The sequence below is a fragment of the Mauremys mutica genome, chromosome 8 (genome assembly GCF_020497125.1).
Source record: "Mauremys mutica isolate MM-2020 ecotype Southern chromosome 8, ASM2049712v1, whole genome shotgun sequence".
NCBI lineage: Eukaryota > Metazoa > Chordata > Testudines > Geoemydidae > Mauremys > Mauremys mutica.
In genome coordinates, this window is record NC_059079.1 from 103,874,590 (window position 1) to 103,890,527 (window position 15,938).

Sequence of the window (15,938 nt, forward strand, 5' to 3'; positions counted from 1 at the left end):
TAGCATCTCTAGAAAAGACACTTACTCATCCCTGTAACAAACTCCTTGAAGTTAATGAGAGAGTCCCTGTTCTCATCTAGAAGCCGGAACATTCGCCCTGCCAGCACAGGTGTGTGGAGGCCACAGGACCAGAGGGTTAGACTGTCAAACAGCTCTCTGAACTGCTCCAGGTCAATGCGATACTGCTCCAGGTAGGGCAAGCTCTGATCTCGGTGGGCGGCTGCAGTGCGGCTGCTCCCCCAATAACAGCTCGTCAAGTGTTTTGCCTTTGAGGGGAAAGAGTTAATAGGTCAAACCATTAATAGTTACACAAACCTTCATGCTTAGAGACTCAGTTATACCTCACAACAAAGATACTGCATAGCCAGAGAAGAAACTTTTGCTCATACATCTATTTTTCTCCTCCCCTTATTTATTCCTAAGGTCATATGTGATCATGGCTGAACTCTGAGAAATGAAGGAAGAGGATTTGATCAAACTAGAAAAAGACTAATTTCAAGGAGAACAAAAGGCACTATCAGATTTGGATGAAGACTCAGGCAGAGATTTGAGTACACAAGACTTGTCACAGAGCGAGAATGAAAGTTTTATGAATAAGTCATACCATCTTACTTTGGTAAGTCTACATCTTGCAACTGAGTATTTCAAAGGCATCACAAACATTGAGTCTGATTGCTCTCTGAGGTAGGGAACTATCATCCCATTATTAAATATGGGCAAACTGAGGCATGGAAGGGTTAAGTGACTTGCCCAAGATTACAGAGCAAGTCAGTGGCGGAGCTAGGAATCAAACCAAGGACGTCTGAATCCCAGTCCCCTACTCTATCCACTAAACATTCTTTTCCAACATTGCCAGCATCTCTCCCTGAGGAATATAATTTAAATGCTGTCAACAGTTTTCCATCATCTTTGTAAAAAAATAATCAGACATACTAGAGTCAGTAGCCAGAGCCCCACTTCTGCTTCTATCAGATTCTGGATAGAAACACAATGCTATTACTTCCCCATCCACTCAATCTTGAATATCTTTCTGTGTATCAGAGGCAGAGTGACTAGGACACATTCTTCCCCATGCCAGGTTCCTACCTTGAACACCATATAAAGCTCTTCTAGTTCTTCCATAGAAAAACCAATGTCACCAGATATAGCTCGGACCTAAAGTAAGGGAGAGAAACAGAATGAACATTTATTTATTACTCCTAAACTGTAAAATTTATTCACTTACTATATGAAACAATATTTTATAAACCATGAAAAAGGCTAAGAGACTTGACTAAGGTATAGGGGAGGAAGGAGTGTTGTGATTTTGAACTGAAGGAAAACAGTCTCACATCTCTGAGTTGCTAGGACAGGAAGATGCCAGCAATTGCTAACACAGAGAACAGTTGTTTACCCGCCTTGAATAAGGAGGGTAAACACAATAAAAAGCTGCTCAAAGTATTAAATGTTTCCTGCTCTGACTGCACTGTAATTGGAAGTGAGAACAAGTAACATATCACCTCAGTGCCTTTGTTTCACTTTGTGGCTTTCCAATGCACTTATTATCAGACATCTATCTCGGGTGCTACAGTGAGAGGGGCAAAGGGAACAGGTTTCACAACTGGCACAAATAGAAGAGTAAAGTGGCAGTAAGATGCAGATGCTTCTCCTCTGCCCCAGTCCTCTGTGGGTTCCCAACATCATAGCACACACTCTGGGTGGGAAGGACATTAGTATCTGCCATCTTGCAACCCTCAAAGAGCCAATATGAGAAGTAACAAATACAGGCAGCTCTAACCAGTGGAAAGTGTTACAAGGCCTGTTGTGGTTCATACTGGCAATGGTTTGCCTATAATTCTACCAGGATCATGTCTTAGCACTTCAACTGTTTCCTCTGCTCTTCAACCCAACTTGTTAGACTAGATCAATGAGAGCTAAATTGAAGTTATTCAAGTCAGCAGATACATTTTCCACATTAACCATCATCCCTTTAGTCACCACATCCTGGGTTTGCTACAGAGCAGATTTTCAGAGGACTCAAAGCAAAATGTGCTGCATTAACATGCCAATTGGTAGCTCATTTAATCTGGGTGTTACATACCACGCTCCTCTTGGCTGTGTCCTCCAGGGACTGGATCACCTTCAATCTTTGCTTAAAGCGCATCTGCTCAATGTCATCTGACCTCAAGTTGCTGAATTTCTATAGTAAGGAAGAAAAGCACCATGGGTTACCCCCCCATCTACCAATGAGACAAGTCTCACATTCAGTGACATATTGTTCAGCAAATCAGGAATCACCTTAGAAGTGGCCTGAAAGGGGAAAAAATGCCTTTTTGTCAATAGAGATGGTCTGCTAAGACTCTTTTGTTAATGGTGGGTGGGAAGTATAAGAACATGTGATGAGATGTGCTAGCACTCCTTAGGAATCCATGTTCAAATTGAGTGATGTACCTGTAAGGAGGCCGGGCTTTTTCTCAACAGCACTAATCAGACAAGTAAAATGATTTGGATGATACTGCTTTAACAAGGAAGGAAAAAGAAGGAATGAACAGTCAGAAAGAGTAGTGCTTTGAAGGAAGAGAGTGCAATGACAGAAACAGAATTTCCTTGAGGAGACAAACAGGCACAAGTTAGTGAGAAACCAAGATTAGAAAGCAATGTAAGGTGCATGGGAAGAATAGCATACGGGTGAGCTGAAGGGAGAGGAAAAAGGACAATGACAGAAGACAGAGAGAAAGAGAGTAGCAGAGAAAAGAAATCCACCTGAAAAACTAAGTCTTTTCCCAATTTTCCTCACTACATTGAGGGAGAAGACGTGTCAAGTCTGCACTGATGACTGCCCTGGTAATTAAACATAAAAATAAGCTATTTTCTCCCATGCAAATATACTGTTGTCATCATCCATGAAGAGTTACTTCTGGAAAAAGTGTAGTTGGGAACCAGGGAGAACTCCTCCTATTTCTGTAATATGGCATATTGTATTCATGGCTGCTGCTGCCACCACTCCCAAGTTAGGAGACTTCAGGTCATCCAGCTTTCATCACAACACAGACACCACAGAATAAGATTCATGGGCATGCCAAAGCTGGCACTGTGAGTTTGGTGCAGATACATTACTCACAACTCTCCAAAAGTTTATCCCCCAAATATTCCTTTTTCATTCCAATATTCAGTAATTAAGTTACCTCCACAATTCCCTGGCATTGGCTAACCTCATATGCAAAACAACAGTCTAAAGCTTTTCTCCACAGAGTGGAGGGAATCTCTGACCTATCAGCTTTAGTAGGCACTGAGAATCAATTTTCAATTTTAGTTAGCATGGTTGGTGAGATTTCATGGAATCTGAAAAGAACAACAGAGTTGAAGTCCCCTCATATTTAACATGAAGACTAGTGACCCAATCCTGCATTCCTTGCATAATCCATATTCCTAGGCTCTCTCTACACCACAGGGAAAATTCAATCTAAGCTCCGCAATTTGAGTTATGTGAATAGCGTAATTCAAATCAATGTAGCTTAGATCTACTTACTGCAGGGTCCACACTAAGTGATGTCAACAGGAGAGCGTCTCCCGTTGACTCCCCCTACTCTCCTTGATCCAGTGGAGTACAGGAGTCAACGGGAGTGCAATCTGTGGTTGATTTAGTGGGTCTTCACTAGACCCGCTAAATCGACCGCCAATGCATCGATCGCTGCAGTGTCAATCCTCTGTTAAGTGTAGACAAGCCCCTAGTAAAGCCAATGAGTCTTGGCTGAACAAGGAATTCAGGACTGGGCCGTATGCGGCAAAGATCACTCAAGTAAATATTAATCTCGCCACTAACCTCATAAGATGTTTTGATGAGTTCAAAGATGTCAATTTCAAGCGGTGGCTCATCTCCACTTGTGAGTAAGGCATGCAGGTGTGGAATAGGTGGGGAAATACTTTGTCGATTAATTACATTGTCCAGGTACCTGTGGGGATAAACAAAGAACAAAGGCAAGGCTCTGGGTTAACACAATCTCAAGAATTAACAAAAAAGCAAGTAAGATCTTAAACATACTATTTCCACTTCATTTGGACAGACAATATCATTGGCTAGAATAATTTATTTCTTCCCAACTAGCCTGCCTACCTCCACTAATGTCTCTTTCACTCTAGTACAATCAGTTTTCATTTCATTCTTCAGAGCACCTGTTTTTAATGAAGTCTCAGAAAAATAAGGTGCAGGTGGTGACATGTTTGGAATTGATCAACATTTCACTTTGCTACAGGAAACCTTCTTACATTTGCTACATTACAGGAAGATTTGCCTCACCAGGTTTTAGGAGACTCCTTCCGTTAGAAGCTGTACTGACAGTGAATCAGAATTCTCCCTAGATTTGGTAGCAGCAACCCTTCAGATTTCAAACTCAAGCTAGACAGCAGGGATGCATCAAGACAGGATGGGCTTTGGGAAATATGATGGAACTCTTCAGATTTTAGCTTTCTATCGTAAGACCCCATTTTTTGGATGCAGTAGCAGAAAGTCAACTGAATGCTTTTGGATTCCTGAGGGTAGGACAGAATGGGTCTTTCTTTATAGTGTGATGCTGTATGATTGAATATGACTATTTATATAATTGATATTGCCACTGTTATACAACTGCAACAAATCTTGTACAAAGTATGTCATGTAAGGTGTCGATGGAAAAATTATGATTTGCTAAGTATGATTATCCTGTTTACATGCACGTATCATTTTTGTAAGTTATGAATATTGGCTATGCACTGGCATCTTATATATGTGTTGTATTCCTGGGTAACACCCACCAGGTAAAACTTACATTAAGGCCAAACAGCTATGTATTGATGGCCCATCAAGGACATGTAGCTCTCCCAATGGGCCACAGAAGAAACTCACTCTGCCCAGGTAGCTCTTTCTGTGGACACCTCAGCAAGAATACGGGCAATGGCTACTCCCTGAGAGTCATCAAGCCATGTAAGGACATACGATATGCTCATGTGACCCTGGACTCCATCTTAGGCCAGTAACTTTCCAAAACAGAGAGTAAATTTCCAGGCACATGGCAAAGGAGATCAAAGACCCCGAGCTAGCTCCATTTTGCCTCTTTCCTGCCTTGATTCTCTGGACTGTGGATTTACAACTAAAAGGAGCATTTTGAACTATGGACTGAAGACCTTCCAATCTTTTGGAAGTTATCAGAGAGATTTTACAAACCAGCAGTCTATTCCATCACTGCTACAAACCTGATATAAGGATTTTGCAATTATTTGTATGCATATGATCAATTAATGTTAACAATTCTCTTCTTTTTCTCTTTTATTATTAAACCTTTAGTTTTAGTTAATAAAGGATTGGTATCAGTGTGATTATTGGGTTGAAAGATCTGAGTTATATATTGACCTGGCTAAATGGCTGATTACTTGAGATTAGAAGAATCCCATACTTTATTAAATTGGTTTTCAGTAACTACTCATTAGACGGTGTCTGGGTGGGGAGACAAGGGATGGAATGCCTAAGGAGACTGAATTTTTGACTTCCTGTTAACGAGTGTGGTGAGACAGAAGTTTATACCAATCCAGTAATAAAAGTAATCTAATGTTAGAATAAACAGCAGTTTGGGGAGTCTGCCTTATTTCTCAGCAGTTTGTCCTGAATTTGGCATCCTCAGCTGTGACCCACTGAGACACAGTGACATCTAGTAAAGACAGTTCGAACTGTTAAGCAATGAAGATTGTGAGAGCACGAAAAATATTAAGGATTTTACACCAGAGTGGAAGGGCGAGTACCCCTGCTGTTCATTTAATTATAAAGAAGAGAAATGAGGGCTACCTGCCCAGGACAGTCATGGCTTCGCCTTCATCACAGCAGTTTAGCAGCTTCTCCATGTTGGCATCCAGGATGGCCAGAGACACCTGCAAGATAAGCTTGATACCCTCGTAGAAGAAGCAGTCAACAATGACCACAGCACTCTCAAAGGGCATGACGCTGAGGAAGAGGGTGAGGAACCAGGAGAGAGAAATGGTGGAAATCACTCCCAGCTCCTGCATCTTCTCTGACAGCTGTGGAAGGTAGTCTCGCGTGAGCTCCTCAAAAATGCCTTGGTCCACTAATGCACCTGAAAAGACAAGGGGGAAGTGACAATTTGGTATCACGGGACTGAGCATAAAGTAATGTAAATCTATGCTAGTTGGATAAATATTGATTCTAGTCACAAACCAGCCAGTTTTCAACAGAACTGAAATCAAGTAAGGCTTGGTCATATGTATTTCCTGGTTCTCTCTTTAATATAACTGAAGAATTCTGCATACACATGTGAATATCATGTGATCTGCTACTGTAGAGCCTGAGTGAGCAAGTCATTAACTGATCTGTATATCCCACCAGACAAAAGAGCAGTGGGGTGAATGATTATTATTCTAAAAAATAATGTCACAGAAGCAGAGAGATTAAAATTGAAGAACTGTGTGGGACAATCGCCTACAGCACATACTTTAGCTTTATCCAGTCTAATTTTAGAAGTGCCAACCAATGGGGTTCCACAACTTCCCTTGGGAGACTATTCTAAAACTGAACTGATCTCACAATGAGGAAGTATTTAATAGGCTATTTTTTTTCCCCTAATTTCATCCCATCATTCCTATTTATACCCCCGTGTACCAACCTAAATAACTCCTGCCATCATTCCTTTGTGTTTACACCCTTCAAATACTTGGTAGACTGTTATGGCCCTCCCCACCCTCTAGTCATGTACACATTTAGCTCTTTTAAATCTTTCCCTATAAGTCTAGCCCTCCAGCTCCCTCCCGTTTCTGATTCTCTTCTCTGTCTTCCCTCCAATTAATAGTTGTCTGGTCCTGAAGGGTTAAGAACTGAATTATTCCAGGGAGAACTGGATATTTAGAATTTGCAGGAAATTCTTTACACATCACTAATGAGGACAAAGCTTTCATCGGCTCGTGTCCCACACTCTTTCAAATGCGCTGTGTTTAGTGGTCTATTAATAAATACGACTGTCCTTCTTTCCTGCTGATTGTATAGTAGAAGGAAATGCCAGCCCCCATGATGAATTTGACAGACTCACCCACTACCCTGGAATTGTAGTAATCTGGCAGCATCCGCTCACACAAGGCCACCAGGAGCCAGAAAGCCTCTTCCTCATTGCAGTACAGCAACAGTACCGATGTCACGATGTTCATGGCCTACAAGAAGGTAGAGCGACACAAACATGCATGGAGAGGAAAATACCACATTAGCTGAGGATGTTCAGGAAGGTAATGGGACACTATAAATGTGAGATAAATGTGGTTAAAATACTATGCTCCTATGGATAAGGTAGGGGACTAGGAGTCAGACGATCTATGTTCCGTTTCCAGCTAACCACTCTAGGCCTCAGCTCCTGCAGCTGTGAAATGGGGATAACTCCACGCATCCTTGTAAAGCAGTTTGATCCATGGATGCAAAATATTAGTATTAACCAGGTTACTAAAAACCTTGAAAATGGTATTTATACTGAAAATGCAGAGAATAGAGTAGTGTGAAGGAGGCTGTAAATATCCAAAGGATACACAAAACTATTCAGTTTCTACATACTCTGGATATTCTATAGCAGTTTACAAATTAATGAATTTGATGCAGGCTGTGCACGGTCAATACAGCTGTCTTCATAATCTCAGCCAGTTCTCATGCACTACTTAGGAAACTAGAAGGTGCTTTTACTGAGTGAGGGAAAGTTAGCCAGGACACTGGGCCCCTCCCCAATCTAATAAAATATTCTGTGGCTCACAGTCACTAGAGATAGGCTGAACAAAGTGATTTATCATCACATCCAAAGGACAGCTACAGTTTTACAATACAGCAGCCTCTGCCTTATTGCTAGAGTACAAGGGCATCATCAAGGAGGATCCCAAATTCCAGTATGAAACGTCTTTAAAATGGGGGTTTGGCTTTCAGTAATGTCCAAAACGTGGGGTGGCTAATTTATAACTCCCCTCTTACCTGACAGTACCCAATTGTGGGGTTTCGGAATGCGTAAGCTGTCAGGACCCTCCGAAGGGCAGCGATCCCCAGCTCATTCTGAAAGGCAGGGTGCTCTGGCATGGAACGGTGCAGGTCTCGCTCAATTTCCTCTGTGGCAAGGCTGTATTTCCCCATTGACTTTTCCACCAGCTCTGCATAGTACCCAGGAAGCGTCACCATCTCATTCCAGGCCCCTACAATGACAAAGGCATTGCTTCACTCGCTTGTTCCCAAAGTTTCAGTGAAGGGGCAGATAGGGGATGGTACACAGACTCAAATGAATACAAGCAGATCTCAAGGTTCAGAAACAAATCTGCAGTTAAATCAGATAATTCCCCAGCTTCTGAATGTCACAATCCTGACAAAGATGACTATGTAGCACCTGGGAGAAGAGGGAATTTAGAATATCCTGTCACTATACTGTCATTCAATCCTAGCAGGCAACAGATCATAATCTCTTCAGAAAGCACCTGCTGGCATATTAAATACAAATTGTGAGAGAAATTGGGTCTCTCTAAAGCTTCATGCAGATGGAGTACACCTGGGAGTACATGATTAATTTAGAAATAAATGTGATCCATTTAGATATGACCATTTAACTCTCCCAACCTCGGAAATTTGCAGAGGGCCTGATATTTGTTAACTGCAGAAGGGCTACCTGTTAACTGGGAACTGTCTTGAGTGTACAGTAGAGCCTTTTACCTGAGAACAAGAGCCACATCTCTCCACGAAGATTCTCTGGGATCCCTTTTAATACCAGTTCACGGGTCTTGGCTGTGCGATACATACACATTCCTCGCCCATACTCAAAGAAATGAATATTCCATGACTCTTCCTTCATCTTCTCCTTTGCCTAAGAGGGGAAAACAAACAGAGCCATTTGGATGGACTAAAACATTTTCATCAAGTTCACCTACAGAATGGCAGGTTTCATAATACTCAAGCCTGTACTTGACAAAGGAAATACAGTGCCACATTTAAACTGTTCCTTCTTTCTTACTCTAGGATGTGCTACATTCACTATGTACATAATTTATGAACAATTGATCATCTGTATCAAGTTTCTAAGTATTCACTGCCAAAATGTGCAAGCAAGTAGGTTGAAACGTGACATTGACACAGCTTTCACTTGAATAAAAAGAGGCACCAGTTGAGGAGGTGACGGATGGCACTGCAGTCATGACACATCACCCTTCATCTCAAAAATCTGATTTTAAATAGATCACAAGTGAAATGAGTTTGGTGGCCTCAATCAACATTTAATGTCTCATCTACAACACAAATGTAACCAACTCAGGGCGTTCTCTTACTACATGGTTAAAATTACCAGGTCCCCATACCCAGGCTAAAGTTCTTGGAAATCTCAAGTGAAAGTGAAACTGACTCAATGGGTACTTGTCAATATCGCAAAAGCACAAGAATTTAGCACAATTGGCAGTCTTTGCTCAAGTGGCCCACGACTGGAAAATCAAGATAGTGCTTGGGTTACAGCTAAGATGCATTTCCTGAGCTGTATGGGAGCCTAGCAATGGAACTGCTGTTGGTGACACAGGTCAGTGGGGAGATGCACTGATGGAGCTTTGGAGTATAGAATGAAGAAGCTTTCACTATCCCTGCCTGTTCTAGTCAGCACTTCACTTTAACACCAAACTCATTGCAATAGTTATTTTACATTATATGTAAGCAGCCTGCATACCCCTTTGGGTCCCAAGTTCTCCTCTGAGTCTCTCCTGAAGAGTTTGAGTAGCCCCTGGGAGGCCGTTGGCACCTCCCCTGCACAGAAGCTGACCAACTGGTTGGTGAGAGTAGAGGTTGGGCTGACTGCAGGTGGACTGCAGGAAGAGAGCTCTGGAAACTCCTGAAGAACAAAAATATATAATCTGAAAAAAAGCATAATAAGCTTCTACTGTTTATTTTGCAAGCACATTTTGTGTGGTCAAATACTACACTGAAGATCTCTCCACAAAACATGCTGACTTCTCCCTGTTGCCCAACCAATACACCGCAACCCAGCCCTTGCAGGACTGCTGCCTAGAGTAAAAAGGAGCTCAGTCTCCAAGCTCATTCTATATTTCCACTTTCTACCTAGACTAACAAAGGTGCCAGCTGTGATGTGGACACCTGCCAACAAAGATTAGATGGAGATGGCCAACAGGCTACCGAACAATAGTAATGCCACTTCTGGCTACTAACCTAAAAGTAAAAACTTCTGTATCTCATTACCAGTCCCCAGAGCTATCCATTACTTAGCTCTAAAAACTAGTCTACGATCTGCACCCATAATCCATGAATGTATTAAGATTTATTGTCTTGTGCATCCTTAGGCGACCTATTGGGCCACATCCTCTGCTGTAACAATGAGGAGTCCGGTGGCACCTTAAATACTAACAGATCGGTTAGTCTTTAAGGTGCCACCAGACTCCTCATTGTTTTCGTGGATACGGACTAACACGGCTACCCCTCTGATCCTCTGCTGTGTCCAGATCTCACTGACTGTAACAAACAGGAGTCACCAGAGGCTGCTCCAAACTCTGCCAGCTGGGGATTACCAGAGCATATTTAGCTCTGGCCACTTCCCCTGCCCACCCTGACATGTCCCCCACACCAGGGGTTGTGGAAAGGGACGCTTTACACTTCCTGGGGATTGTCCCATGCTGAGGGTATCCCCGGCACGGGATTTAGGAGGAAGTTTCTGCTCCCTGTACCCCGATTGACTGTGCAGAAGGGCACAGCGGACCAGAGAATCTAGTCTGATATTTCAGCCTCTATATCTCTTCCCCTGCCTTTCAAAGCAATAGATGCTGCCTACTTCCTTTCCCCTTGCCAACAGCACTCCCCCAGCATAAACACCATTTTCTCTGTGAGGCTCAGGCTCACAGGAACTAGCTTTCTTTATCTTGAGAAATTATAATTCAGCTCTAACCAATGAAATGGGTAACTTCCCTAATCTGCAGAGAACGGTGACACAAATGAGAAATTGATGTAAATACGTCTTATTCCTACTGTTCCTCATTATAAAGACCTGAAATGTCTGAGCTTAGTCAGCCTCCAGCTTTCAGAGTAGCAGTCTGATAGGAAGATGCCATTTGCTGGAGTAGACAATGCAACAAACGTCTCTTTGGAAAGGTGGAAAGCCCCCTCCAGAACTCTGCCCTAGTACCTCACATCCAGTGTCACTGAAGCTCCCCTTCCACTTTCTGCCACAGCCATCCGATTTCTTTGATGGCGTTCTCTGCAAGAAGTCAGAGATTCTCTGTACCAGGAAATCTCGGTCCTTCAGGTTGGCGAAGAGGAAGGTCATTTTACTTTTGGTGCTGATGGAGAGAGGGCGGGGCAAGACACTGGAGCTGTCTGCTTTCTCAACAACTGCCACCTGGAAAAGACAGTCACAGGCAATTTGAATATAGCAGGACTCCATCATTTCCATTTGATCATTAAAAGGGACTCCGAGATCCAGGGCCAAATTTAACTTGCTATAAAACATTTATAACCTGGATTATCCTTCCGGTATTAATTTTTGCCAACACATCAACTCCATCATCAAGACATTTAACAAGACACATGCAAACTGGTCTCAGTCAGCAGCCTGTGCTGTAGCTGATGTGGTTTTTACAGGAATGATAGTGGTAGCTGGTGTGGAAAGAAGGGGGAGAAAACTGATGGAGTACCCCCACAAAGAGGAGTTTACTTTGCTTTTTAAACACCTGCTTCCTCATGCCTGCCATGTGCTCTGGTTTATACAGAAAGATCAGAGGGCTTTCCTCAGTTTCCTCAGCTGAAGGACAGACTTTTCACTGCCCCTCATCAAGCTGCTGAGTCCCCTTTTAAATTGAAAGAATAAAAACATATGCAGTGTGAATAAGATTTTACCTTTTTTCCTATTTACAAAATTGAGCGAATAAACAAAATAAGAAAATACAAGAGCTTGTTTAAAAAAATGCTACTTGTCTAGAATAGGAGAGAAAATGCCAAGGCAGAAAAGCGTGCTCACCGGCACTGTGCGCAAACAGCTGTGCCTGATTCTCTAACAGTAGCCCTATCTCCACTACTACAGAACAGAGCAAGACACCCTGGAAGCTTTTTTATTTTCATAAGAGCGAACAACAAAATATTTTTTGTGTGTTCCCCCTTCCCTCTGGTACAGGTAGTTAACAAGTGCTATTGAAGGAGCTGCGCAGATTTAATTAATGATGGCACACAAGCAAAATGCATTTCAGCTTAATTAAAAATAGAAGAAAAAAATCTGTTTGCCAAATGGGAACGGACGAGGTAGCACAGGGGAAAATGCTACTTTCAAGCTGCTAAGAGGTCTTTCTTTTACAAGCAGGAGACAAAAAACAAAATCTAAAATGTAAAAGAAAACAAAAACCAAAGCACCAGAAAGCCAACAGTCACAATGTCTTAGAATTGGAAGGGACCTCAGGAGGTCATCTAGTCCAACCCCCCTGCTCCAAGCAGGGCCTATCCCCACACAGAATTTTAACCCCGTTCCCTAAATGGCCTCCTCAAGGATTGAACTCAAAACCCTAGGTTTAGCAGGCCAATGCTCAAACCACTGAGCTATTCCTCCACAGACTTTGTTAAACACTGAAAGTCTGACTTGTCTCTCTGTGTTTTCTACCTTTGCTTCCTTCCCTGTTACTCGGGTTTTGGAGAGAGATTTCTCTTTCAATAGGAACTGATCTCAGTCTTTTGCTAGAATCATTGCCCATTACGGAAGAATCCCCCAGTACCTAAATAAACTGCCATTTCTTTTGAAACTGTTTGGGAATCATTAGATAGATAGATAAGAAGACAGAATACATCATATTGCCTCTCTCTAAATCCATGGTACGCCCACATCTTGAATACTGTGTGCAGATGTGGTCACCCCATCTCAAAAAAGATAAACTGGAATTAGAAAAGGTACAGAAAAGGGCAACAAAAATTATTAGGGTTATGGAACAGCTTCCATATGAGGAGATATTAATAAGAATGGGACTTTTCAGCTTGGAAAAAAGAGATAACTAAGGGGGGATATGATTGAGGTCTATAAAATCATGACTGGTATGGAGAAAGTAAATAAGGAAGTGTTATTTACTCCTCATAACACAAAAACCAGGGGTCACCAAATTAAATTTATAGGCAGCAGGTTTAAAACAAAACAAAATGAAGTATTTCTTCACAAGTCTCTCGCAGTCGACCTGTGGAACTTTTTGCCAGAGGATGTTGTGAAGGCCAAGACTATAATAAGGTTCAAAAAAGAACTAGTTAAATTCATGGAGGATAGGTCCATCAATGGCTATGAGCCAAGATGAGCAGGGATGCAAAACCATGCTCTGAGGTGTCCTTAGCCTTTGTTTGCCAGACGCTGAGAATGAGCGACAGGGGATGGATCACTTGATGATTACCTTTTCTGTTCATTCCCTCTGAAGCACCTGTCATTGGCCACTGTTGGAAGACAGGATACTAGGCTAGATGGACTATTGGTCTGACCCAGTATGGCTGTTCTTATGTTCTTAGCCTATGGATTAACCTACTGTGGTCAAGAGTCAGGATTCACAACCTGTAAGCACCAAAAACACCCAAAAGCTAAAGACTGAAAGCTTGCAGTCCTGATGGATAAGTGGCTTTTCATTCTAACAGGTTCCCACCTCCCTGAGTGGAATGATGAGGTGACAGGCCTCCTCTGCCTTGCTGGCAAAACAGATGTAATTGTTGGAAACAAACATCTGGCCAGGGATGTGCATCTTGTTAAATGGAGTCCACAAGGTGCAGTCTGTATGTCCATCCAGGCGTTCATCCTTGGGCAGCCGGAAGGTGGCACGGTACCAATCATTTTTGGCTCGAGCATCCAGATCTCTGGGGGAAAAAAGAGAGAAGGGTAATCCCCACACTGGGAGGCATGAATGGCCTCACCCTCCATCCTCAAAATCCTAAGAAGGAAACACCACAACCAAAGGTTCATTCCAGTCACAGCATGCAGGAATGCCTCTCATCTTCTCACTGTTCACTTCTCAAACTGAGATATACCACAACACTCACACATTCTCTGGAGCACAAGTACTTAAAAGATAAAACAAGGTTTCTCTCGGGTGCATCTCATAAACATAAAATATACCTTACTCTCTAGATAAATACTTTGAGGGAAATCATCACAAGGTTGAAACAGATGGATTTAAATGACTGTGCAACCTTCCATCCCAAAACAGTGGTACTATTAAAATGTGTACAGTACTTTGAAGATGTAAAATGCTAGAAGCGTACTATGATTTTTTAAAAGACTCTCACCTTTTAATAAAAGGAGATCAAAGCAGAGGATTGGGGGGAAATATAGGGATCCTGAAAGCATGCTTCTAAATAGTTGCACTTGGGGAAGGCATGCATTACTGTACCAAAGCAGAAGGCATCGTAGATTAAGTCATCTCCAATAGAAGCAAATTCTGCTTACATGATTATTTTCAGATAGGGATCATTGAAAGTTCAGTCTATGCCTTCAAGCACACGAGGAAAACTGAACTTGTCTAAAAATAGATGAATTGTACTCAGGACAAAAACGAGCATAGCTACAAGGGGGGAACGTCAGAGATTATGTAGCACCTAAAGTAATCAAGCCTTGATTAAGATTTGGGCTAATCAATATTACCAAATAATGTACACCTATTCTTTGACTCTCCTGCTCCCCCCCTTCCCCTGTCCCCATTTCCACTGCTGGAAAAGACACACACCTTTTGAGTGCAGAGATGTTCTTTAGAGGCTTGCTAGGCTTGGGAAGGGACTTGTCCTCCAGGAAGCCCTCGTTGTCCAGTAGCTGTCGCATGGCGATATTAGCCAGCTGTTCCATCAGCTTGAAGGTCTCATTGATGTTGAGGAACATGGAGAAGTAAAGCTCGCTATCCCTGGTACTCACTTTAATGCACTCAGGGAACAGTAGCGTGGCGTTTTTTTCCAGCTGTGTCACATCCACCCACTGGACTACCAGGGTCACTAAGGAAGCACCCAAAGTAAACCCACCAATTACAATGTGATGCAAAACACACACAGCCAATAGGAGAGAAGACAAAGTAGCAAGCAAGACTTGCTATTTCTTTCCCCATTGTTGGGCAATTTTTTTTTTCTTCCCAAGTGCTTCACCATAAAGGAAGCACCGTCTGAGAATAACTGGTCTATGAAACAATACTGGATCCCGCCTGAATATTGCTGAATCAGTGCATACTCCTAATTATATCTTCTCAGGTTTTCATATCTCATCCATAGCAGATAACTACGGAGAACGGAGTAACTCCTGAGACAAATGCCATCAAGATCTGAAAACTCCAATAAAGAACTCCACACAGGACTACATTAATGCGAACGAGGAACCTTTTAGTTTTCGCTCGCAGCATCCACATGGGGGAGTTACAGTGCAGCATTTGTATGTGCACTGTTCATACCCCCATATTCTGAACTGCAGGGCAGTGCAAACATAGCCACAGGCGTCTAGATCACTTTGGTTGCTTTTGAGAATTCTACCCATAAAGTCATGAGAAAGCTAGATGACAAGTGAAAGTGGGACCTGAAGGCTGTGTGCTGGGGCTAAAAGAGGATTTCCATGGGGAAAAAAAATTAAAACAGCCAAAAAACCCCACACCAACATAGGCGGCAGGTTTGTATAATTTTTGGTGGGGCCCAAAATGGTGGTGCCCCCCCGCTCCCGCCCTGTAAGCCGATATAAAATGAAGCTACAACGCGTCAGTGCCACAAGATTACAAGGGTCAATTAAAAGTGGAAAGTCAGAAGCAGCACTTGCCTACTTCAATATACAGTATTATATTTTGTTGCACCTGTTGTGATGAAGTGGGAATGTTCTTAATATTTTCTCTGAATACTGTGTGGGTGCCTCAGTTTCCCCTGCAAGATGCCAACTGAAGGTGTTGGGGACAAAGAGATCAGGTGGCCTCCTTGTCCGGAAGAGACACAGGCCAGAGGAGGGAGTGTC

The 15,938-nt window shown here is 42.5% G+C and overlaps 1 protein-coding gene across 2 annotated transcripts in view; it reads right to left on the reverse strand.

Annotated features, from left to right (window-relative positions):
* Positions 1-15,938, reverse strand: part of TBC1D9B (TBC1 domain family member 9B) — a 45,846-nt gene that overhangs the window by 15,504 nt on the left and 14,404 nt on the right. For both annotated transcript variants that reach the window (XM_045027653.1, XM_045027654.1), the window contains 12 exons: positions 14,689-14,947; positions 13,615-13,822; positions 11,142-11,354; positions 9,678-9,839; positions 8,684-8,834; positions 7,961-8,175; positions 7,047-7,164; positions 5,795-6,080; positions 3,803-3,932; positions 2,081-2,179; positions 1,087-1,155; positions 26-266 (listed from right to left, as the gene is read on the reverse strand). In XM_045027653.1, coding sequence (XP_044883588.1) covers positions 26-266; positions 1,087-1,155; positions 2,081-2,179; positions 3,803-3,932; positions 5,795-6,080; positions 7,047-7,164; positions 7,961-8,175; positions 8,684-8,834; positions 9,678-9,839; positions 11,142-11,354; positions 13,615-13,822; positions 14,689-14,947 — 2,151 coding nt within the window. The remainder of the gene's footprint in view (positions 1-25; positions 267-1,086; positions 1,156-2,080; positions 2,180-3,802; positions 3,933-5,794; positions 6,081-7,046; positions 7,165-7,960; positions 8,176-8,683; positions 8,835-9,677; positions 9,840-11,141; positions 11,355-13,614; positions 13,823-14,688; positions 14,948-15,938) is intronic.